The sequence below is a fragment of the Fringilla coelebs genome (genome assembly GCF_963513975.1).
Source record: "Fringilla coelebs genome assembly, chromosome: 3".
In the NCBI taxonomy this organism is placed as follows: Eukaryota; Metazoa; Chordata; class Aves; order Passeriformes; family Fringillidae; genus Fringilla; species Fringilla coelebs.
Window position 1 is genome coordinate 2,884,070 of NC_140030.1, and position 24,752 is coordinate 2,908,821.

The window sequence follows — 24,752 nt, forward strand, 5'->3', positions numbered from 1 at the left end:
ATCCACTTAAAGACAAATGGATCAAGGTGCCACATCTTGAGCCAAGCCCAAGTGCTTCTTGAAGGCCACAGAAAAAGAAGAAACAGAAAGAACATTACAAATACTCAAGAGTGTGGTAGCTTACTAGAACAGGGACTCAGTGCAGGTAAAGAGCAACTAAATAATTTTCTGAGTCATGATCTGTTGAGTCAGAAGTGCCCTTCACTGACTGCTCCAAGAGTAAAATGGTTTCAAGCAATATCTTGACTTTCTAGCCCTGTCTGGGGAATGCTGAAAAAATGGGAGTAGGTAAGAACCAGCAGAACCCTTTCAGAATATTCATCCTGCACAGAAGGAATGGCAGCATTTGGTGACTTTTTCTGTGGGAAAAGGCTTTTTTTGGTAGGATCTTTCAGAAATTTTGCTTCAGCCTTGATACTACAGATGACCACATTTTCTAAGTAATTTTAAGTATTTTGCCAGGAGAAATAAAATGAAGGTCCTGAGAATAGGAATGAGAAAAGGATTTGTGTGGTTGTTTACTTAAGGCATGTTGGGTTTTTGAATTACACTTGCTTTGGAGAGAGTGCAGAGATCAGAGTTTTAGCCTGAAGGTCAGATTTGGGAGCCTCAACTCTGAGATGACAACAAACCCTCAAAATTAGGTTAATCAGGGCAACAGGTGGAGAAGCATTTGGAAAAGAAAATACTGGAGACAACTGGAAGTGTCAACTACTCTGCAGAGGGAAAAGGTAATTCATGAATGATTTTACTAAGCTGGACTGAAAGACAACCCATGTCAATCTCACTAAAATAAAAATAAAAATAAAAATAATTATTTACTACATTAACTTGATGAAGTTCCCAAGTTTCCCATCTGGATGTCACCCAGGATGTCACTCTCCTGTGTTGCTTTGTGCATGCACCACTACGAGTTTTAAATCTATTCTTCTTATTATGTTTTAAGTGCTGTGAATCTTTTCTCTCTCAAGAAGGGTGGTGAGAGAAAGAGAGGAAATTTATAAATCATTTGCCCAGAGGATTCATCACTTCATGAATATATTTGCTCTCTGCCAAGTGACCAAACAGAGGTCAAGTGATTTAATTTAACAAATCCAAGTAGCCACCAGAAGAATGCACGTCCCTTGATGTGTTTTAATTCAGAACTGTTTATAAAGTGGTTTATTTTTATAAAACCTTCTCCTTCTTCTCCTCTGCCTTCCCTTCTTTCACACATCCTCCATGAAAAGCCCCAGGGGATTTATTTCATGCACAAAACCTTTAGGGCAGGTAGGGATGATCACTACCTAAGTCATCTGAGGCTTTACCTGACAAATCTTTCCTTGAAGTTGACAGACCATTAAAATGCAGCCACTGGGTAAGAGAAATGAATAATTCTTGTGTTTTATTATTTCAGCAGTTCAGAAAAGGCTTAGGAAAAGGTAACCATGGAGCACTGGAACACAAGCAAACAGCTGGGACACACAGCTGGGACAAAAGGCACTTGTTCTCATGAACAGCAGGATTATTCAAGTTCAATCTACATGGTATCAATTTGCTGAAAAAAAACCCCTCTGGTTTCCAGAAAAACCTGAAGGTTGAATGGCTCCATCTTGTCTTGGATTTTGAGCTACAAATACTGGGCCTTTGGGAAAGGAAGGACAACTGTCCAAGACAAAATGGTTCTTGTCAGAGGTGTTTTAAGAGCAACTCATGATCTTTTTCATCAATATGTGATTTAGTCTGATCTGTAAAACACCTCAGAGGGGCCTTCCACTCATTGTGCCTCTGACTCATCCAGTTTAGTCAACTCAATTTTTAAATTCTGAATTAAATGGAATTAAATTAAAATAAATTTTTCCAACAAAAACCTCCTTGAACATGAGAATTCACCCCCTGTATCTGATATCAAAACTAAGACACTCAATACTCCTGCATCACTTGATGTGCAAGGAGAAATTAAACTCATCTCACTCTCCCCATACTACATCTGCAGTGACAACAGGAGTAAAAACTGCCTTTTTCTGTCCTGCTGACAGTATGAAAGTCCATAAAACTCTTCTGAAGTAAATTCAGAAACTAAAAATTCCCAGGAATGCACAGCTCAGTGTGAGTCATCCTGCTCCCTGGAATCTCTCTGTGCTCTCAGCACCCTGGGATACTCTTTAAGGTGTTTTTTTCCCAAAATGTGCCAATCCCACACCTCTGCTCCAGTCCTGGAGAAGAACTTTTCCAGCTCTTCAGGAGGATGTGACCACCCATCCATGTTTTCATTGCCAAAGTCTGCAAGATGAATCCATGACTTAATTCTTCAAATTCCTGGGCTGCCTGTTGTAGTTGCACTGACAGCACCTTTAATTCTTATTTCAACTCATATAATATTCTTGTTTAATACTTTTTCTTTTTTTTTTTAACAGGGGAATGAGTCCTGGCTCTTCTGAGTGATGGAAAATGGAGCAAATCCAAATTTTACCAGCATGGATGGTGCTTGACATAGAGGAATAAGACTCAGGAGCCCTTTCCACAAAGCTAAAAATCCATGGTAAAGGCAGCAGGGATGCAAGGAACACAGTTAGAGAGAGAAATAAAGAAATGGAATGAAAGTTAAAGAAAGGAATATCCTGGAATGTGCAAAGGGCTTCCATCAATATTCTGCACCCAGTTCAGGTGTTGTCAGTGTCCTGTGAGACATTAAATCACTTATTTGGGATTGGCTTATTATAATAAACAAATCCCAATTCCTAATGAAATGGCAATAAAATAACAATCCATGACTGCTGGACAAGACTTTTTTGCCACCAAATTTCTCACCAAGGGACAAAGACATCCAGCTTAACCAAAACTCTGCCTGTCAAGCTCTTCTCAGGTGCTTTATGCTAAACTGGACAGGATTGATCTCACCAGTGAGCTCTGCGGTGTCTGGGTGCTTCAGGGACTTTTAAGGATTTATTAAATATTTCACTGGGATTACAAAAGATTTTGCTCATCTTCTTATTGAAACTGGATCGTGCATGACAGACTAGTTTGGGTTAGGAGGGTTTAAAGATCACCTAATTCCAACTCCCTGCCCTGGGCAGGGACACTTCCACTAAGCCAGGCTGTGCCTAGCCCGGTCCAACGTGGCCTGGAAGCAGAGATCCCTTGAAAACCAGGAATTCCCAGCTGGGGAGGTCCCACCTCCATGTCCTGAGGAACAAGTGCCTTGGATTGAAGCTCACTGCAAGCAAGGGGAGCAGCTCCACCACCTCAGCTCCACATTCCTGCAGCACAGAGTCTCCAGCACCAACTACAGCCACGGCCAAGAGCTGCAAAACCTCATGCAAACCACTGCCAACAGTTCCAACAATAACCAAAGCTTGGGAAAAGGGGTCATTCCTCTGAGAGCACTAACACAAAACTAAGGAAAAGCACGTTTTCCATTGGCCCAGTTATTATTTTAAAGTCATTTGTTCACAGAAATCAAGAGTTGATCACACTGAACTATAAAAGCCATAAAGCCTGAGCAAGATTTGAGAGAAAGTCTCAATGTTTATCTCATCTCCAGGCTAATATTCACTGGCAGATATTTAGATATTTGCTTGCTTTCATGTCTATTTTTTTCAGCTGAGAGGGAGTTATTTCTGAAATTACTTCACCCTGTCCAAAAATCCCTGAGAAACGGCACTGAACAGCTCCAGCTCTGTGAGAACCCATCAGATGCACCCAAGGAGAAAAGTTCTCTGCTTTGTACCAGTTCACACTGCATTAATGACAGCATTTCAATGGAAAAACTCGTTTGCTCTGTGCTATGCAAATGAGGCACCACCAGCAGCATCTTCAAAGCAGGAAATAAAAGCGTGTGAGTGAGCAAAATCAACTTTATAGTGAGATAAAATTATTATCCCACTCATTAGGTGGACCTAATGCATTACCTCTGCTGGGACCTTTGGACTCTGAAACATGCAATGAGAGAAATCATTGAGGGGAAGGGAGGAGAAAAACAGAAATCATTAAGAATCCTAATCTTTTAATTTTTGCTTTAAAAACCTTACAGTATTGAAACACCCCACAGTTCTCTCCAAGCAGAAGTTGCTACAAACACTTTGTCACCTGCACATATTTTAGCATTCTCTCCATGGATCAGATGTAGCAGATTTAGCAACCAATGCTGGAGCACTACATCAAAATTCTATTATTCTGTGCAACTGCATTATGCATTAAAATGCCTTGTCACCACCAGATTCTCCCCCTCAAAATGACTCCACACTTGCTGGGCAGAATATCTATCAGGAGGAGATCCTTCAGTTGATCTAAGATTTGGAAAATAAGCTTAAATTTAATTTTTCACCTTTTAAAGGAATGCTTTGGGTCTACAGTGCTGTTTTTAGGGAATAAAATGGGCAGGATTATCACCCACCACAAGATCAGGACCCCTGGGAGATCAGGGACTTTCTTCACAGCCTTTATTTTGTCTAGAGGTGGACTTGAACTAACATATGGATCCAAAACTCTTCCTTTCTCCCAGTATTTTTCCCTCCACCCAGGTGAAAGCTCTGGAAGAGCTCTAAAGCTGGACAATGCTCCTGGGACAGGGGACAGGGGCTGGGACAAGAGCAGGGAACATCCCCAGGGAGGCCCAGAGCAGCACATCCAAAACTTATTTCTGTCCCAACGATCCAGAAGCACATGGGGGTGGCCCATTTCTCAGAGATATTTCCCATTTCTGCTCCTAATCACTGGGAATTTCCTTTTTTTCACAGTTTTCCCAGGAGATCTGCAGATACTCACCCTGTTACTGCTCAGGTTATAAGGGGGGGCTAAATCCTGGCGGCTTGCAGAAAGCTGCAAGAGTTAAAAGAAGCAGAATTATTTCTTACTAAGAACTTCAAAAAATTCATAACTATGCCTCTTGACTAGTAAGGTTGAAGTGAAACAGTGTTGTGGTTAAAGCAGAAACAAAATCCAAGAAATTAAAGGTGAAAATTTAATTCTTGACCTGGGAGGAGCCAGAATTTGTCATTAGTTTGATTAGCAGTTCTATCAAATGATTTCTTTTTAAATTTTGGGCAGCAGAAGTCTTATTTTTTTTATGCACAACACTGGTTAAGTTCAGCATATAGTTCTAACTTGTTTTCAAATCTTCTAAAGAAGAAGAGAAAAAAACCCCCAACCCTTCAACTTGGAAAGGAAATGAAAAATCTCCATTGTTCAGGGGAAAAAGAAATAACACAGAGGGGTCAAAAAGAAGGAAATTCATTGCTCTATTCCATGACTCCAGGACCTGAGAATGAAGAGTGGAGCTGCTGGGGATGCCAGCAGGGAGAACTCACCCGATTCACGTTGGGGGAGCTCAGGCTCCTGCGGTAGAGTTTTCCTTTTCCCATCAGCTGCTCCTTTACAGCAACTTCCTGGCAGTCACAGAGAGCAAAATGAAGAAAATAAGTGTATTTGGCAAGAGTTAAAGCTCTGATCATGCCAGGACACCTTTGTCTATACAAGTAAAATGTTTCTGAGCTGCCTTGTGGCACAGGCTGCTGTCTGTAAAGTTTACATGGCTAAAATTATGAATGGATAAATTTTAACATCTGGTATTTTGCTGATTGGCAGGTGTAGGATTTTGCAGTCTTGATTCTAGGAGATGACAGAGATGCAAAGACTTAGACTCTCTTTCCTAGCTGAGCTCCTATTTTAATCCTTTAAACTAATTATAAATGACAGGGAACTTGCTTTCAATATTTAAAGTGCATCACACTTCCCTGTGAATTTATAGTGGGCAGGCACAAGCTCCAGCTTGTTTTGCATAACTTTTCTCTTTGTGCTTGCATAATTTATATCCAGGAGAACAATTTTCAACAAATGTTTTTCTCTCCTGTATTTCTCCTGGTAAACAGATCAAGTTATAGTACTTAAAATTAACCCAATCAATGTCTTTTTTTATTGGCAGGATGGCTTTGGTGAATTCAGAGTAGAATGTGGGCAAAATGGCAAAATTTCTACTGGCAATTGCAGAAACTATTGGTACAGCTGCAGAAAGCAGAAGCTAAGGCCACACAACTCCTTTTCCTGAACCAGAATTAGCAATGAAAACCCCTAAAACCAAACCAGGCCCCCCCAGAACCGTGCCCTGAGCAGGGAACTCCCAGCCCCATCCGTGCTGGAGCTGAGCGAGGACGTCTCTGCTCCCCTGGACCTTTGTCACAGGCGCACTCTGGGATGCTGAGTGTGCACTGGGGTGGTTTTTTGGGGGTTGTTGGGTGGTTTGTGTGCACTCAGGAGGGTGTTTGGATGGCACACACAGCTCTCAGCACTCCCTGCTGCAGCCAGACCTGGCGCAGCCGGTCCAGGGTGAGGATGTTCTCCACGGCCAGGACGCTCCGCAGGTACTTCTCAATGTAGGCTTCAGAGTCAGCTGAAGCTGCATCTTCCACGTTTGCTGCCATCCTGGCCAGTGCCTCCCGCTCCTCAGCCCCTTGAGCATCCTGGGGAGGCAAAAAAGAGAGGGCAGAACTTTAAAATAAAACCAAAATCTCTCCCGTCACTCCCAGAGAAAATGCATTTTTAAACCACACAGCACCAGCTCAGCACTGTTTGTCCTTAAGCTCAGAGGCAGATGAGAATCATGGAATAGTTTGGGTTGGAAGAGACCTTAAAACTCATCCCATTCCACCCCCTGCCAGGGGCAGGGACACTTTCCACCATCCCAGGCTGCTCCAAGCTCTGTCCAACCTGGCCACAGACACTTCCATGGATGGGGAGTCCAGAACCTCTCTGGGCAATCACTGCCTCACCACCCTCAGAGAAAAGGAGTTTTTTCCTAATATCTAGTCTAGATTTCTTCCTAATATCTATTCTAAATCTCTTCCTAATACCCAATCTAAGATTCTGATCCAAATAAACACCTTGGGCCATGCAACCTGCACAGGTGCTCCTGCCGCTGTCACAGACATCTCAAGCTGTATGTGGTTATTGTTTTGAGGCTTTTTGGGTAATTTCTGAGAGTCTCACACTGAGACATTGCCATTAATTAGCAAAAGGGCTGCATTCAGGTATTTCATAATTAAAAAGTGCTTGAGCACATTTGGGGCGTTATCTAACCTGAGAGGAAAACAAAATTTCAAGTGAGCTGCAAGAAGAAAAAAAATAGAACATTGCTTGAGAAGCATTTCAACACAGAGTGCAAAATGCAGCAGAACATGAAAGAGCCAGGCAGCAATCAGAGTTTTGGCTCTTCATGTGTTAATGTTTTCACAAGTGCCCTGATAGAGCATCTCTTTGGAAAGAAAGGATTAGCATCTAACTGGGAATATGCTCAGGAATCAAGAGTTGCATGAAGACATTACTGAGAAAAAGCCACTTTGTTATTTTTTTCCACAGATTCTTGTGCTCCCCGCAGCAGGCACTTCACCTGCCCATTTTTCCTCCCTCTTTTTCCTCCCCCCCCCCACCTCTCCTAACTGCCTCTTCAAGGACCTGAGCAAATAGATGCTCACTCAACAAAATACACAGTGACACTGATGAGACAGAGGCTGCTGTTAAGTCACAGCATGTAGAGGAACAGGCTCCATCTTTTACAAACCACAGTTTATGCTGGCAGCAGCAAGAGCCAGCACGCTCAAAATGAGGGGGGAAAGCACAAAATGAGAGGCTCTTGGCCAATTTGAGACACTCTGTTTTCTTCCTCACCTCTGGAATGTTTGAGACTATCTCAAAAGTGACACCACAGCCAGGGATGGAACTTCGGGGGGACATTCTTCGGAGGAAACTCTGTGCAAAACCCTGCGAGGAGGAAACACAAGGAAAAGGTGGATTAACAGATTCCAGCTGAAATAAACATGAGGAAAATGTGGATTAACAGATTCCAGCTGTGGATTAACAGATTCCAGCTGAAATAAATACAGCTCACAATGAAAGAAGCCCAAACTCCAAAGTCTAACCAATAAACATGTAAGAGCCAAAGATTTCAAATTGGGAATAATAATTTGCTTGCTTATTGTGGATACAGAGAAGGAGTCACTTCCTTCCTTGCAAGGTGACTGTTTCACCAAGCATCAGCTGCTTTTAGAGGTGCTTTTTTTTTCCTGACAGAGCCCTAGGTGACTTGTCTTGAATATTGACAAGTACAGACATTAAATTCTTGACCAAAGAGATCGTTATGAAGAATGATTTAAGGGGCATGGTCATTGTTTATGCTGACTTGGCGCCTTGCAGGGTTAAGAACTGGACTGTTGAATTAATGCAGAGATGAGTCATTCAAAGATGCTGCTGAGACAAACTCCCAGGAAAGGTTATTGACGGGGGTTTTTAGAAAAACAGGAAGAAAGCCAAAGATTCTGTGTCGGATGAAAGTAAAAAAAGGCACTGACTAAATCTGTAGAAAACAGAATTGATGAAGACTTCACCCGATTGTGATTATTGGCACATTCAATTGATCTGTTCAATACAGTCTCCCATTCCATATGACAAAAAATTCACTGCTCTTCCCTTGCTGAGAAAAAGCTTCTGCCTGATGGAAGCACCAAGAACTGGGGTTCTACTTCCAGCACTGGGAGTTGCCTTCAGGGTTTCTGGGTGTGACCACACCTCTTCTCTTTGCTCTTGCTTCAGATTTTAACTACAGATGTGCAACCAGAATAACAATCAATGCTTTGTCATTATCACTGCCAGGGGAGGCTGGATTCTCAGACAGTGCTGAACAAACTCCTTCCTCCCCTATCATTCTCAGGATTTATATTATTTTCAGGGCATGATGCTGCAAATGGAATGACAACTTCACTGCCTGCAATTTATCAAACACCCTGCTCTCACCTACACATTATTGTAAGAGCACCAGCTGGAAAACATAAAGGACCAAGAGTGATTAACTCTGGTGAATCAACACAAGGGATCTCTCTTCCAACTATTCCTAGCTGATTTCTAAATACCTGGAGGTGTAAATACAAATGGTTAAGGAAACACACAAGTTCCTTTATGCAAAATGCAAACTCTGAGCTCATGAGAAATTAACTCTTCTTCTTTTTCCAGTGAGAAAGCACTTAGTGGTTAAAAGAAAAATTAATTTCTCATATTTAGATGCCTTAAAAAAACAAGCTGTGTCATCATCCACAACACAAGGGATACCAGGAAAACAACTTGGCAGCTCAAAGCCTCGCTGGACCCCGCTGATCCGGCACCTCCACCCAGGCTGAGATGGGGGGAGAGAGGAGGGAATGTGAGTCCTGGGAGGTGGGAAGGGCTGCAGGATCTGTACCTGTCTGCCATAGACATTGACACAGATGCGCTTGCGCAGCACCAGCTGCATCTCTGCGGGGTGGCTGAGCTGGACAGTGGCTCTGACAATCAGGTAAACCCTCTCCTCCGCCGCCGTCCCCTTGCTGAGCTGGATGCAGTCGTGGACCGTGGAGTCCCACGAGGCTTCTGCTTTCACCTGCAGAAAGGGGGGGGGAAGAAAAAAAATGTATCCTCTAATAAGCATAATTAGGTGTATAATTAACTGTAATTAATTAAGCATAATTAGCAAAAATACATAATACATAAATTCTGAGAGTCGGCTTCTCCGTTTCGCTCCCTGTGAAGAAAAAAATCCCTGCACTTTAGAAGAGGCCATTTAAAAATCAAGATCAGTTTGCCAAATTAAGATGTTGGGATTAAAAATGCCAACTTGCTCAAACTCTGGAACATTTCCTCTTGAAAAAAGATCTTTGAATACCCAGGATCATTGCAAATAAATTATAAAATATGCAGAAGTGCAGGACCATTTGGCCTAATTTATTAAGATAAACCAGAGAGCAACAGAGATTGCAGTGGAAATCTTTCATCACACCACAAAAATTCTGTCTGTATTTGAGAAATAACTTTGCTGAAGCCTTTCTAGCAATACAGCAAAGGCAGCAATTTCTCTTCTTGCATGTTAAAATATAAGTATTAATGAAGATTTAAATGGTTTAGCTTCAAGTCGTAAGAAAAATGGCCTGGTAGCCAAATTTCCAGGCTCTAAATACAAATCAGGTAAAAAAAAAAAAAAATCCTAAACAGAACTACCAGGAATAAAGCTCCTCTAAAATCCAAAAAAGTTTCAGAAAAAGAAGCAAAATTTTAAGAAATAAGTCAGACATTCAAAATCTAATAGTAGAAATTATAAACCAACAATTGTAAAGTTGTGAAAGTATGAGTTATGTGGCAAAATGGAGGAAAATGAGTGTAACAATGCAGAGGTAAAAATGTTAACAATTAAGATTGTTTAGCTTTTCAGCTGGGGCTTTGGAACTCTAATTTGCTCAGGGGTTTTTCTTTGTTAAATACAAACTGAATCTCAGACTTTTGGAATGTTTGGATGAAGGAAGATTCTTGAGTTTTTCTATTTTCCAAATCATGGTTACACTCCTATGGAATATTCCGTGAAAACACAGTTGCTCACAGGAGAAACAAGTGCTGTATCATTTCTAGGACACATCTGATGTATTATTTTCACGTGTGGAGACATAAAAAGAACAATTAAAGGACTGAAACTCCCTGGTCTGCAGCTTCTCTTACCTCACTGTCGTGATGCTTCACAATCTGCAGCTCAAAGAATTCCTCTTCCTCCTCTGCCACCAGAGTAGCATCCCAGCCTCCTGCCTCTGGGTCATCCAGGTTATCCTGGGAGCTGAAGTCATCAGCTGCAAACAGGAGGGGATGTGGAAGGTGAGGAAACACAAAGTAATCACCCTTTTTAAAAACCATCAGCAAGTCATGAATTCACATTTTCATCCCCAGCTCCCCACCTCGGCTATTTAAGACTTCACCAACAAAATTAAGGCTGAATTGCTCCACTTAAAAAAAAAAAAAAAATCCCCTTTCTATGCAGAAAGTGTGCACAAAGATTTGGGGACACAGACTCAAATGTGCCTGATAAAGGGCAGGAATCTCCACCCATGGCAAACACCCCTTCCTTGCCCACAGGTGTATTTCCAGCACTGAGGTTATTGGGCATTAAAAATGTGGTGCTGTTAAGATAAGCTGCTGGTTGAACAGGAGAAAACACAGTACACTTTTAGATCATGATTAAACAAACTCTTAATCTGGGTTTTAAGAAGCTCAACCTGTCCTGGCTGGAGTCCCTCCCCATGAATTATTAACCAGCTCCTCTCTGAAGCCATTGGATCCATGGATGTGCTGTCCCAGCTGGACAAACCACCAATGCCAGAGGATTGCAGCCCAGGTCTCCTCCCAACAGGCTGAGTGTCACCTCCCCTTCTCACCTGACACCTCTCATCCAAATGTTAACCCTCTTTTAAACATCCTACCCAGGATTTATTTAACTGATTGCTTCCTGGATTTTTCTGGGGCTTCTTGGCTCCAACTTCCCATCTTTGGTAGGAGCATGTGACAAACACATTGTTCAAACTGGATCTTGCATTGGGATGCACTGAAACATGGGATTGCTAAAACCCTATGGTTCCTTCCATACATAATACTGTTAATTTTTAAACATTAAGCAATATGTTTCAGGGAAAATGGACACTCCTCCAATTAATCCACCTGCCATTCCAGGCTTTTGTTCATTTTAAGAGCTTGCTTCAATTCTGTAACGTCACTGGCTGGATGAAGTTTGTTTCCAAATTACTCTGCCATCTTAAGGACCACTTACCATTCAAGTCAAGGAATATAACAGGAATGTGAGTTTCCATACCAGCCACAGGAGTCCTAAAATACAAGACAGGGACAATGGTGGCATTTAAAGTAAGAGAGATTTACCCAGCACACGTCCCTGGTGGTCCAAACCCCCAGGAGATTGCATTCAGCCTGCAATTTTTAGCCAGACCATTGATAACCTTGGCAAACCTCTTTAATTTACTGCTGCAGATTCCAAGAGACTCAAATAAATTATTATTTCTTTTATATCAGCTCTCTCAGAATTATTATCTTCTTTGACCTCTGCTTCCTGAAGTGTTTTCTCTCTCCTAAATGCTAATAACAAAATTAAGTTTATTTACTCTGACACACACATTCATGAGATGCAAACCTCTCTACTTTAGTGATGGCAGGGAAAATGGGGAATCAGAAAAGCCAGTCTCAATGTTTTTAAACTAACACTGATGCTGCCACTCCACACAGTTATTACTCTTTCTTACAAAACACATACTGAAGAGCCAAAATTCTAAATAGTGAACAAGAGCAGGCCGGAGTCTTGGAATGTATAAATTGCTTGAATCATACTGAACATTTCCTCTGGTGCAAACCAGATTTTTCCTGGAGCAACTTTCCTGCAGCTCCCCTGTTTTCAAACCTAATGAAACACACTGATGTGAAAGTTATGTGTTTCCAACAAGGACTTGATATTTTTTTTAATGCTTTAGAAGCTCTGACAAACTTCAGCTTCAAACTCCATGACACTTAATTCCATCAATAAATACTGTTAGAGGCTTGCTCAGAAAAGATATTCAGGAAGTTTCAAGGAACTGAAGTTGAGTTTGAGGTGAAACAACCCCAAATCCTCATCTGCAGTTGCTGCTCACAGCTGATCCAGCACAGCAGTCTCAGTCTAGTGCTCTCTACTATTTTTAATGTTCAGAAAATTACATGGAACACTTGCTGACTAAACAGAGTTTGTTCTCAAACCAGGAGTGCAACAAAATGCTCCTGGAGATGCAGTTTTATGATGAGAGGGCCTTTTAAGTGAATGAACTAGGTAGTTAACATATTAGCTAATTTTTTTAAATGGCGAGTGCAGTGGTAATAAATATTGATTCCTTTTTTCAGAAGGTTATAATTACACCCTGATCAATGACAGCATCGTTTACCAAACAGCATTTCTGGATTTCAGAGACACAACCTGATAAAATAATTTAAGCAAGAGGCCTAATTTTAACAACTTTGCTCATGCAGGGTACAGAGGCCAGATTGAAGAGAGAGAAAAAAAAAATGGCCACAATCCAAAGCCAGGAATGGGCTGTGCATCATTTTTACATCTTTCCTCTGGGAATGGATGTTCCTACCACTCTGCTGGAGCTCCAGGGATCCCACTGCCAGCAGAAGGAACCATCACAGCATTCCTTTCTTCTGTGAGGGTCAGCCTCATCTCCAAGAGCTGAGCCTCCCGGTCCGCGTCGTCCTCTGTTTTATCTGCAAGATGTCAGGAGGGCACTCAGGACAGCAGAGCAGCTCTGAGTGCCTCTGGCACATGGCAGGGACTTTGTGCCCCCCATGAGAGAATAAACCTGCTCTGTTCACAACCCAGCACACAAAGAAACACCCCAAAACAACAAACAATTCCATAGAGGCTTCTCCAACTTTAACTTCCCTCCGAAAAAAAGCAAATTACTGCTGAGTTCAGGGCTCCAACTCTCCATGAACATCTTTTCTAAGTTTGACAACATACTGAGATAAAAAATGTGTGCCTATCTCTCAGCCTGTTACCTTTAGCAGCATTTTTCTTACCAGGCTTCCCCACGAGTTTCTGCAGCTGCTGATCAAGGTACTCCTGGCGCTTTGTTAAGGCACAGAGCCACTTCCTACGGAGCCTCTCCAAATCCCTGTCCTAAAAAGGGGAAAAAAACCCACATTAAATATTGCCCCAGGAAAGCCAAGGTTTCCTGATTGTGGTTTGCACATTTTCTCAACCCTTCTGCTCATCCTACACCCAAGCAGAAGATGAAGACACATCCAAACCCTTCAACTTTCCAGATCTTATTTGAAGTATTTTTGCTTGCCAACTCTTTAGCTTTTTTTCTGTACTACCCAGCTGAAAAAAACCCTTCATTTTATACAATTCTTTGCCCCCAAACTACTCCAAGACTCACTAACCACTGGAGCTGGAAATCCCAGTCCTCACTGCTTCCCTCAGTGTTTAGCAGCCTCTTGTCAGGAATTCATCCCTACCCCACACCATCCCACTCTGATGGCATCTGCAAATGTGCCCTTAAAATGATTTTTTCCAAGTGCTCATGTCCTTTAAAAAACTCCCAAAACACCTCAGTATCCCTAAGAACATTCAGTTCCTCCTCTAATATGCTTTAATCTGAAAACTTTTGCATTTGTAGGAGAGATTTTTAAATTTTTACCTGATAACTGTCCATTTCATCCTCTTCTTCCTAGGCCAAAACACAAAAAAATCATGCAATAATTTTCTTTTTTCATAGCAGGAAACATAGTGAATGCAAAAGGTGCAACTATTTTAAGCAATATTAACAGTCTTCCATAAAAATAAAAGTCTGAGTTTAGCAATGGTCATAGAACTAAAACACACTGACATCCCAAAAATTTGCTGGTATCATCTCATCTAAACACCAACCAGAACAATCCAATAATTATAATGGAAAAATTCACAGTAATGTGAACTATCAGAAGTCTTAATAATTGAAAGAAAATGGAATACAAGAAAGAAACAGGAGAAACACCTTAAAACCTGCTGACCCTGGACAGCAAAGAAAAATGCTGTTTTACCTCTAAGACTTAAGTGTTTCAGCAAGTGCTGAAAAATCAAAGTCTGGTACAGAATCCCAGAACTGTTAAAGCTGAAAAAGACTTTTAAGAGTCCAACCATCAACCAGCAGCACCACCATGGTCAGCACTGAACCTCAAGTGCCACATCCAGAGGTTTTCTGAACACTTCCAGGGATGGAGACTCTGCAACTGTCCTGGGCAGCTTTGCCAGAGCTGGACAACTCTTTCCATGAAGGAATTGTTCCAAATATCCAATCTGAACCTCCCCTGGCATGATTTAAGGCTGTTCCCTCTCATCTTGTCCCTTTCTCTGGGAGAAATCCCAATCCCATCTGGCTGCCCCTTCATGTCAGGGAATTCCAGAGAGGAAAATTCCCTCTGGAGCCTCCTTTTCTCCAGGCTGAGCCCCTTTCCCAGCTCCCTCAGCCTCTCCTGGTGCTCCAAACCTTCCCCAGCTCTGTTCCCTTCCCTGGACAGGCTCCAGCCCCTCAGGGTCTCTCCTGAAGTGCCCCCAAAACTGAGATGTGTCCAAATGATTGGAGGTAAATTCACTGCAAAGGAGAACTGTAAAAATCTCCTGCAATTATGATGGAATTAGAACAGCAGCCACACCAGGAGTGACCATGCAGACTTTTAACCTTCATTCCCATTATTTTCCCAAGGCTGACACCACCTTTAATTCTCAACCTTCATCCCAAGCAGAGCCACTTGCAATGGGCACAACTGCCCCTCCTCACAGGGAATGGAAAAGGAATGAGGACTCCAATCCTCAAGGAGTTATTACTTACATAGTTAAGCAATAATGAGCCACCAGAGCCTCCTTTTCTACATTTACCATGAAAGCAAAAATTTAGCTAAGTGAAAATTAAAAAGCCACAGAGAAGAGGCATTTCCTTAGTTCAAGGTCCTTAGAAAATCCTTTCACATTCCAGAGATACCAGATACCTGATTTACCTGAGACAAGAGATATGATAATAAGGGGACTAAAAATCCAGGTGCTGATGTCTAAAGCCTATTGTAAGCAACAAGTCTCATAAAATCTGATTTTCAGTGGCCCTTTCCCATGGGGGTTATCAGTGTCAGGCATAACTCACTGGTTTCTCTCTCTCAAGCTGAGTTAAGTCTTTCTCCTTGATGAAATGTACTATTTTGGGGACTGCCAGCTCTGTGGGATAAGTCTGGAACTGGTCAGTGGATCAGGAATTCTCTGGGGAATAAATAAGGCGAGGCAGACAGGATGCTCCCCTGGGACTTGTCCCTACAAAAGAGGCTGAAAGGGGCACTTGCAGCTTGTGGGTCAAGGAAAAACTGCAAGAATCAATCATGCTGTCCTAGGAGAAAAACTTCCTCCATTCAGGAGTTCCCTGGCTTTATAGGAAGGAAATGTGGGTATCAGGGGCTGCTGTGATGGAAAAACTGCAGGGAGAGCCAGCAGGAGCATAATGGGGAATAACAGGAACAATCTGCCCAGGATGCTGCTGGAAAAAAATTCCCCTTTTTGATCCTCAGACACTCAATGGGAAAGGACTGCCTGGGTTAGGAAACAACAGAAAGCCCAAGTACTTCAGAGCTCAAAGGAAAAGCCATCCTGATTAAGCAAAAAAAGGGGAGCAGACATGGATTGGATCAGACACTGTCAATAAGGTAAATATTTTGGGACATCTCCTGCTTTTCCACTTAGCTGGCCTTGTCTCAAGCAGGGCAGCAAATCAAACAAGTTCAGAGACCTGTTCTGCTGCACCAGATTTTGGCTTTTTTGCCAGCTCCAGGGAGTCACTGAATTCTCATTTATCTGCAGGAGGGAAAATGTCAAAGTGCACCAGAAACTCACATAGGAGCACTGCAAGAAGACAATCCTCTAAAAAGAGAGGGATGCACACGAGGTGCAGTTTGTATGAGACTGTCCAAGAACAGCCCAACATCCCACAAGTGGTTCCTGGAATTCTAAAATTTGGAATTTGACACTATATAAATATTTATTGCATTGATTTATTTTAATTTGAATACTTAAAATTAAGTTCTGTTTTGAATACTTACTTAATATTGCTTTCCATGTCTAATATTTGAAGTAAAATCTACACAAAGAACTCCTAATGGATTTTAGGAATATTTGCATTTTCTTTTCTTCTTTGACAGTCTTAAGGCTGTGCTGCTTTCAAAAATAGGAAAAAAAACCCAACCAAAACCAGAAGAGACACAAAACATCTTACAAGTGTTATTTTTTGCCATGGGAAATGATTCCCTTGATGCTTTCCAGCTCTTGGAAATAGCTGACAGTAAATATTCAGAGTTTTACCTGATAATTTTGTGACTTGACATGTTTTATTTGAACACAGCCAACACCAACAGATAATATGGATTCCTCCATCAGTGGCAAGGTCCCAGATTCCTGCACAGATTTCACTTCAACCTGGATTCGTCGAGATTGCCCCTGTCCAAAAAAGAACAATTTGAAATGCTTGTTTAAAAAAAAATAAGAATATAAAGTGCTGGAAGTTTAATTCCACAGAGACCTCTACTGGCAGCCATTGGCAAGGAAAATTATATTTTTCTCTTGGGAAGAACAAAGATTTGCAATCCCAATGACCCAGTGTTCAAGAGATCTCCCTCCTGTTGCAAGGATTTATATTTACAGGATTTATGAATTTACAGAGAAAAATAAAAGTTCAGCATTCAGCAGCTCCTCAGTTTATGTTTCTGGAGGGTTTTCAAACATACCCTTATAGGATTTTATTTTTAATGCTTTTGAAGGCAGAAAATGGGATCTTCTTCCCACCTACAAAAGAGGAGGGCAAATAGTCTAATTTGGTGAGCTACTGGAATTTCAGTGAACTTTTTCTGGCTCTGCTCTCCTTGGCTGAAAATTCTGACTCACTGATGGTATCAGTGCAGCAAAGCAACTGCTGCTTTTTACTAAAACTGTAAGGGGAGGAAAAAATTAAATAAAAAGAAGAAAATTAAAATAAAAATCAAAGGAGTTGGTGAGGTCAGAGGAGCAGCCTGTATCTAACTTTTACTGATTCCTTGTGTTCTTTGGGCAGCAGCTTATCAATAGCTCATCATTTTAAAAATGTGAGCTGCTCAGTTAAGCATTAACAATTTAAAGCAGGTAGAATTCAAAGAACAAAGGAGTGCTTGGCTGGAAGTATCAAATAAAAGAGAATTCTTGGACCTCTTTAAAAAATAATGAAGCTCAGTGGAGACTGATGTCCCTTCTGCCAGGTGCTGGCACAGGACAGAGCAAAAAGGTTACAGGGAGGGTTTTGATCACCTTTAAGCTCAGTCTCCTGCTTTCCATCTGTTTTCTACAACATCACATTTTGCACCTAAGCTTGAAACTTCCTTGGCCACCCAAAGCAAAGCTCCCCAGGTGTTTTTGGCACAGCTGGAACACTGCCTGTGCCACCTCACCTGTCTGAGCTGGAAGATGCCTCCTGTGCTGACGTCCTTGGCAGGGGTCACCTCCACTGGGCAGTACTCCCCGTTCTCATTGAGCTCCAGGATCTGAACCCACAGCTCCACTTTGCGCGTCACCTCGCTCCACCTGCAGAACAAGCCACAGACTGGGTTGTTTCTTTTCTTTGGATGGTTTTTTTTCTCCCCAAAGAGCATTAAAACATCAAAACACTAAGCTCAGAGTGCAGGCTGAAGCAGCAACAGCAGCTGCAATTAATGCACCATTTGTGAGCACACAGGTAGCAGCTGTGCAGAGCTTCTAAATTTTCCTGACAGCTATTTTAGTCAAACATCAGAAACGAGCCTTTTCCTGATTCCAATACAAACCCCAATTCCACATTTAAGCTCTGGTCTCAACTCCTGCCACAGAAGCCCAGTGTTGTCAGGGCAATCAGGCTGAGATGGAAAACAGAAGAATGAAATATGACATTGTCTCACAAGCTCTCAAAATTCAGAGCACCTTCCTGACCTCCTTCATATCACTGCCTTCTCTCCAACTCTTCCCAGAGCTTAATAAGAAACAGCCATTTTTGTAGAACTTCAAAATTAAAAAGGATAGAGGTGCTCACTACTCAGCTACCAAACATAACCCACTATTTTAGAGCATCCTTTTCCTCTCTGTCAAATTTCCCTGACTTTTATTTTAAATTTCCCTATATGCAGCTTAATAGTCAACATAAGCTTAAGCTGCAAGTAAAAAGAGAAGGAACTGCCAATAAATTAAGATGCAGAGCTGCCTTCTAATTGAAGAGGCAGAACAACTCACATTTAAGAAAATGCTACCACAAGATTACTTTGGGGACAACAAATGGTGCCAGCAAACAAAAAGCACCTCCCTGCAGTCTGAATTACCATAATATTACATATTTATCCAAACTGAGGTAATAAGAAATAAAACTTTTCCAGGAGAAGCATTACAGGGATGGCATTTCATAGCCAGGAATGAATTGGAGTCATCCAGTGGCCTTCAGTTCAAAATCTGACTCCTTGCCCCAAACCTGCTTCAAAACTGGGCATTTCAGATGGTGATTTTTCCCGAATTCCAAACCAAAGATGCATTTTCCCACATGTACCTGTCCCGAAGGCTGCGTGTTTTGGCTTGAATTATTCCCAAATCCCACAGGGCTGGGTTTTTTCTGTCACCAGTCTGTTTGTGTCCATAAACTTCAATGGCCAAAGCACCATCATAAAGATGTTCCATGAAGTCTTCAGAAATATTCACAGAAACCTCCTGGAAAGGACAAACCAGTTGGCAACTGTGACTACATGACTCAGGCTGGGAGATTTTACTGCCTTGATTTTAATAAAAACATTTAGCAAAGTCCCCCCAGCTCCCAAGACACAACCCAGGGGAAAGGAAGTGTTGGCTCAGTTTGTAAAATCAGGAGGCAAGTCAAAGGTATGTGATTTTCCAAAGATTAAAGTCTACAAGGAGCTGAAAAATGACCACAGGCTGTTGCAAGCCCTGAGCCAATGGCTCAGAAAAAAATCAAAGCATATGTTGCAATGCTCAGAATCAGAAAATCAAAACTCATCAGAAGGTGTTACATCCATTTCACAAATGGGAAGAGGAATAAATTGCCCAGTGTGATGAGAAGTGATAGAATATGATGACAGCTGCATCCAAACTGACTTTAGATGTCTCTATAAAATGCCTCTGCTCAGCTGCTCCAAAGCCAGTGGGAAGAAAGAGTCTGTCCTAAATAGTCTGTTCTGACCTCTAACAACCCAACTTCAGCATCCAGAGCAGCCTCATGTCCCAGAATTGGGACATTTCTGTTCATTTCATCAGTTCAGAGTGATCAGCTCAGTTAGTGACATCAAATAACCTCAGATAAATATCCCTCATCCACAGTGAATTTTACTGAGGATAAACTCCAATATTAGTTTCTCAGATGAACTGATGTTTTCCTTTATTAACCCACTCCACCTTCAGTAATTTTTATAGAAATGACCAGTGCAGAAGAATCAAACTTAAATGGACTCTGAAGACATGTGATTTCTTATTAAAAAAATATTAGTGTATCAACATAATGAAATTAAAAATGGTATTAGGGCATTATGAAATAAAATGTGAGAAAAGATACAGATAAAACTGCTACACAGACTTAATCTGCCTTTTTTTTTTTGCCTGCCTTACAGTTTAATGAATAAAACAGAAAAAGAAATTACATTGCAGTGGTCAAAAACAACCATGCACCGTGGCTCCTTGCTGATGGAAGACTGGGAAGGATCCACCTCAGGTGCAACAATAACTGGCTCCACTTGATCCCAGAATGTGTATTTGCAGAACACAAAGTTGGACAGGTGCTGTGGCAAACCTGTAGCTTGAAGTATTTTGATCTGGAAAGGAGGTGAGAAAGAAATGAAAAGCACTTATTCATCAGGCATGGAACTAAAAACATCACCTGGCAGAAAAATGTTCCACTGCAAATCATAAAAAAATATAAGAACAGAAAAAATAAATGAGAACATAAATTAAAAAAAGTAAGAACAGCAAACCAAAAACAATTCAGCAAATAAGATTTCTGCACTGATACTCATTGGAGACAATGTTTGGAGTGCAGCAGCTGAGGACAGTCACTAGATGTCACCAGGCTCATATTTCCTGGAAGGGACATTCTGCTCATTTTTAATGGTGAAATGCACCAAACCCATTGCAACTGAAGAGAAATACAATAAAAGTCTCGTATTTCCAGTGTCTCCTTTATGCTCCAAAAATCCTGGGTTTAAGATACTACTTGTACTGTGATTCTTGTTGATTCTATGATGCTGTAAATAACCCAAAATCAACCCCAAAGAATGTAAAATTAACCTGTCCTCTCATCAAATCAATGCCAAATAGAAACAAAATGTAAATTCTCATTCTGATCTAAACAAAGCCATCATTTTCACCATATATTTAATAAACTTTTATTCTCCATTTGTCAAATTAAGACCAAATGAGCTGGACTTCTGCAGTATGATCCTCATGATCAGGCAGGAATATTTTTTGCCAAAATGCCCCATCCTGCTTGTAAGCACTGGAGCTCTATGGGACAGGATAAAAAGTGGGGGGAAAAGGCACAATTTCTCCCAAACTATTCATATTGTGCAGGAGTTAGCAAGGCTGGGGAGACTCCCTCTAAAGTTTTTTGCCTTTCTTTTCTTACCTGTAGCTTGCAGTTTTACTATCACAGAATTGTTAGTAAATGCTTCCTACTAATTTTCTTGTTATTATTAACAGTAATAAACACACTGTACATATTTTACAAAATATTTAATATTCAGAGAAAGAAATATTGAGAGAAACAGAAATATTAAGAGATAATGAATGATGGGAGTTTATCTCCCATCTCTTGATTGGATTCTGCAGTGATTCTTGATCCTGCAAGATATTCTTGAATTGGATATTGCAGTGCCAATCCTAATACAAAGATCTTCCCTGGATTCCAAGAAAATTCCTGGGGTGAGCCTTTGGCATACAAATGCAACTAATGAAAGGAACAAACCCCAGCTAATTATCTTGTGTTACTTCAGCCATTTCAAAAACAAAATGAGGTTACAAAGAGACATCCAATGTTCAGGAGCCAAGGATTTCTTTCTGACTCAGGATGGGAAGAGAAAAGCCAGCTCAGAGGTTGGGATACACCTGGAACTCACCCTGCAGACAAGTTTTCTCTCTGGGATGTCATTCTCATTTGAGTAGTCAGGACTGTCCTCACCTCCCACCAGCCTGTCATCGATTTCCCCGCTCACTCGAACAACTTCCACGTGGAGACGACCTGAAACCTGGCAGGGCAAGAGTCAGAGTTATTTGTGTGCCAGAAAACAGTGACAGGCTCAGCCCCTCCCAGCCTGTAAGCAGCCAACACTTCATTCCTTAGGCACTCTGCATTTGTTGCACCACGTGAAGAACGCTTCAGAGCAAGAATCAAAAAGCTTTTGTTGCAAAAACTGCAAAGAAATCAGACACTGGGGTGACTTGAGGAACAATCTCACCTTCAAACCAGTCTCTGGAGGGTCTGCAAAGTGCACACTTGATGCAGAGCATGGAGAATGCTGCCTGGTGTGCTCTGCTGCCTTTGAAGTTGTTCTTACAGAATATATTTAAGAACCTACTTTTTTTTTTGATTGGGGGGCAGTGAAACCAGTGGAGCTATAGTTCATTCTAAGGATTTATTTCGGGATATTTCCCTCAGGAAGCTTTCTCCTTTCACAATCACCTTGCTGGGATTCAGAGCTGTCTGAAAACTCCAGTAAAATATTATGGGATTTACACAATCCCACACTGTTAGTGAAGAACTTGTGCACATGAAACTGGAAATGATCTACTCCATTCTGGTAGTGAGATCCACAGGCTGTAATTAAACAGCTGAGTAAGGACAGATTTTAAAGAATGACAAACCTCTCCCTTCTGATTGATGATTGGAACAGCATATTGAAGCTTCACATCGTAGAACAGGCACTCAAGGAAAACATTGGCTACTCCAATAAGGCTGTGGTTTTCCTGCTCGTCGTAGAAGGGATCAGCTCTCCTGAAATAAGCTCTCATCACCTGCAAGCAAATCCAGAGTCCTGTCAGGAAACCAAACCTCCCAGGAAACACTTTCCAAAGTGTTGCACAGCCAGCCCAGTGAAAGAAAAAGGGACTCAAGCAAGAGGTCAGATTAGATCCCAAGAAGAAAGGAAATGAATTTTGCTTTGGGTAAGGCCTGTCCTGAGCAAGTCCTCCTTAACTTTGCCAGATTCCCAAACATAAACTGCTGCTGTGTCACCTGCAGCTTCCTATTGTGTGCTCCATTCCCTCACCAAACTATGCATGCAAGCAATGACAAGATAAGGGTTAATGAAATGCTGAGCATCAATTCAGTACTAGGAAAAGCAAAACCTCAGGGAAACTCAGCTCTTTGCATATTCCCTCCCCACCTCCACCCAACAATCCTCCTGAAAATGTAACAGGAATGCAAATACAGGAGGACTTTTTACTTACTGGATTGTCTTCCTCACAGTCTTTCCACTCCTGGTAAAGGTCCCTCATATCCACCAGTCGATTCTCCAGCTTTTCCAGTGACCAGATCTGTTTGCCTTTCCCTTTCCTCCTCACCTGGATTGCAGGCTCACTGAGAATTGCACCTCTCTGTTTAACAATTAAAGGGATGCCAAGAAGGAATTCGTGTCACAACAGTGAAAAAGGAGTTTAAAAGTAACACAAACTTGAGAATATCTTTGGGAAAAGTCTGGGTTTTTTTTTATTCTGGCTTGAGCAGCCAAATCCAAGCGTGACAGGCTCTGAGTTCAGCTGTCACAGTGTATTGGTGTTCATTTTAACTGGGCAGTCTAACCACAGCTACAGGCACTGGTTTCCATGGATTTTCACCTTGCATTAAGTGTTAGAAATGGGAACATTTAAGTATTTCACAAATACTCTCAAGTTAGAGCAAGCCTGGAGCTCCAGCTAAAATTACTACTGCCTGCAACTTTCAACTAGTGCAGACACTTAACCCCCTTTATCATCCTGTTTCTGGATGTGTCTTCCCCAGAAGACTGTGAAAAAAACTTCTAAAACAACTGACAAAAATTATAATCCTGGAAAAAATCTATCTTGTGTAATAAAGACAGTCTGAGTATCACCAAAATACTGATTTGGCTTTAAGAAATAACACCAGCTTCGGCAGCCAGCCTAAGACACAGAAGTTTGAGTTCAGATCCCTCCTTCCAAAATTTCTAAGATGCCTGGGAACAAATAATTGAAATCCTCTCTGCTCCAGTTCCTCTCTCTATAATGGGGGTGGCAAAATTTTCACAGCTCACTGGGATGATGCACAGTCAAATGTCCACAAAGGGATGGTAAACACTTGCAATAGACTTTACCCAACCTGCAGAGACTTTGTCACTCTGCAACAGCAGCAAGCTGCAACTTCAACACCAGGGGAAAGGTCTTGCATGCAAACATTTGTCTTTTAAGGCACATATGAGGATTTTCATGGTATAAAATAAGATAAGGAAGTAGCAGAGACATATATAATGCACACTGGTGGAAAACTAACTCAACCATTATAGTCAGAGTAAAATAAATCTGAACACTAGAGGACAAACTAGCTAAACAACCTTTTAGTTCAGTGAGGGTGACTGTACCTTGCTGTTGGCATTAAGGCTTGAAGCTGGGATCTGGAGGGTCACTTTGTACTCTGTCCTCTTGTCCAGTTCCTCTCCAATAAAATTGGCTTCTCTCACGTACAAATTGGCTTTAACAATCTGCTCTCGCAGCTTCCTCAGGCTGTGGGTCAGCATTTCTTCCCTGGATTGGGAAAGGGAGACAGGGAAAATCATGAGGATCATGAAAAGCAAAATAAATGGATGAGGAGGCAACTGAGAGCTTGTGAGTGAGGAATAAAGACGGAAGGGACAGGTGACATTATAGTGGGGCTGCTACAAATATTGGACAGGTGAGTTCCTCGAAAAAACCCAGAAGCAACCTCATGTTCACAAGCCCTGGACTTCACCAGAACTCGTGCAAAGGTTTGGACACTGCCCTAAACAACATCCTTGGGTCCAACAGAAGGAGGACATGGAGAGAGTTCAGAGGAGGCCACAGAGATGTTCCAAGGGCTGGGGTCCCTCTGCTCTGGAGCCAGGCTGGGAGAGCTGGGGGTGCTCACCTGGAGAGGAGAAGGATCCAGGGAGAGCTCAGAGCCCCTTCCAGTGCTTAAAGGGGCTCCAGAAGAGCTGGAGAGGGACTGGGGACAAGGGATGGAGGGACAGGACACAGGGAATGGCTTCCCACTGCCAGAGGGCAGGGATGGATGGGATATTGGGAAGGAATTGTTCCCTGTGAGGGTGGGGAGGCCCTGGCACAGGGTGCCCACAGAAGCTGTGGCTGCCCCTGCATCCCTGGAAGTGTCCAAGGCCAGGCTGGATGGAGCTTGGAGCAACTT

General features: G+C 41.9%; 1 protein-coding gene across 4 annotated transcripts in view; it reads right to left on the reverse strand.

Annotated features, from left to right (window-relative positions):
* The window catches only part of KIF13B (kinesin family member 13B), a 121,843-nt gene that overhangs the window by 21,155 nt on the left and 75,936 nt on the right, over positions 1-24,752 (reverse strand). For all 4 annotated transcript variants that reach the window (XM_084203598.1, XM_084203599.1, XM_084203597.1 and 1 more), the window contains 18 exons: positions 23,953-24,115; positions 22,808-22,954; positions 22,223-22,372; positions 21,478-21,606; positions 20,008-20,178; positions 18,909-19,066; positions 17,791-17,923; positions 16,676-16,810; positions 13,998-14,027; positions 13,375-13,474; positions 12,933-13,059; positions 11,585-11,640; positions 10,489-10,613; positions 9,206-9,382; positions 7,642-7,734; positions 6,285-6,437; positions 5,289-5,366; positions 4,747-4,800 (listed from right to left, as the gene is read on the reverse strand). In XM_084203598.1, coding sequence (XP_084059724.1) covers positions 4,747-4,800; positions 5,289-5,366; positions 6,285-6,437; positions 7,642-7,734; positions 9,206-9,382; positions 10,489-10,613; positions 11,585-11,640; positions 12,933-13,059; positions 13,375-13,474; positions 13,998-14,027; positions 16,676-16,810; positions 17,791-17,923; positions 18,909-19,066; positions 20,008-20,178; positions 21,478-21,606; positions 22,223-22,372; positions 22,808-22,954; positions 23,953-24,115 — 2,179 coding nt within the window. The remainder of the gene's footprint in view (positions 1-4,746; positions 4,801-5,288; positions 5,367-6,284; positions 6,438-7,641; positions 7,735-9,205; positions 9,383-10,488; positions 10,614-11,584; positions 11,641-12,932; positions 13,060-13,374; positions 13,475-13,997; positions 14,028-16,675; positions 16,811-17,790; positions 17,924-18,908; positions 19,067-20,007; positions 20,179-21,477; positions 21,607-22,222; positions 22,373-22,807; positions 22,955-23,952; positions 24,116-24,752) is intronic.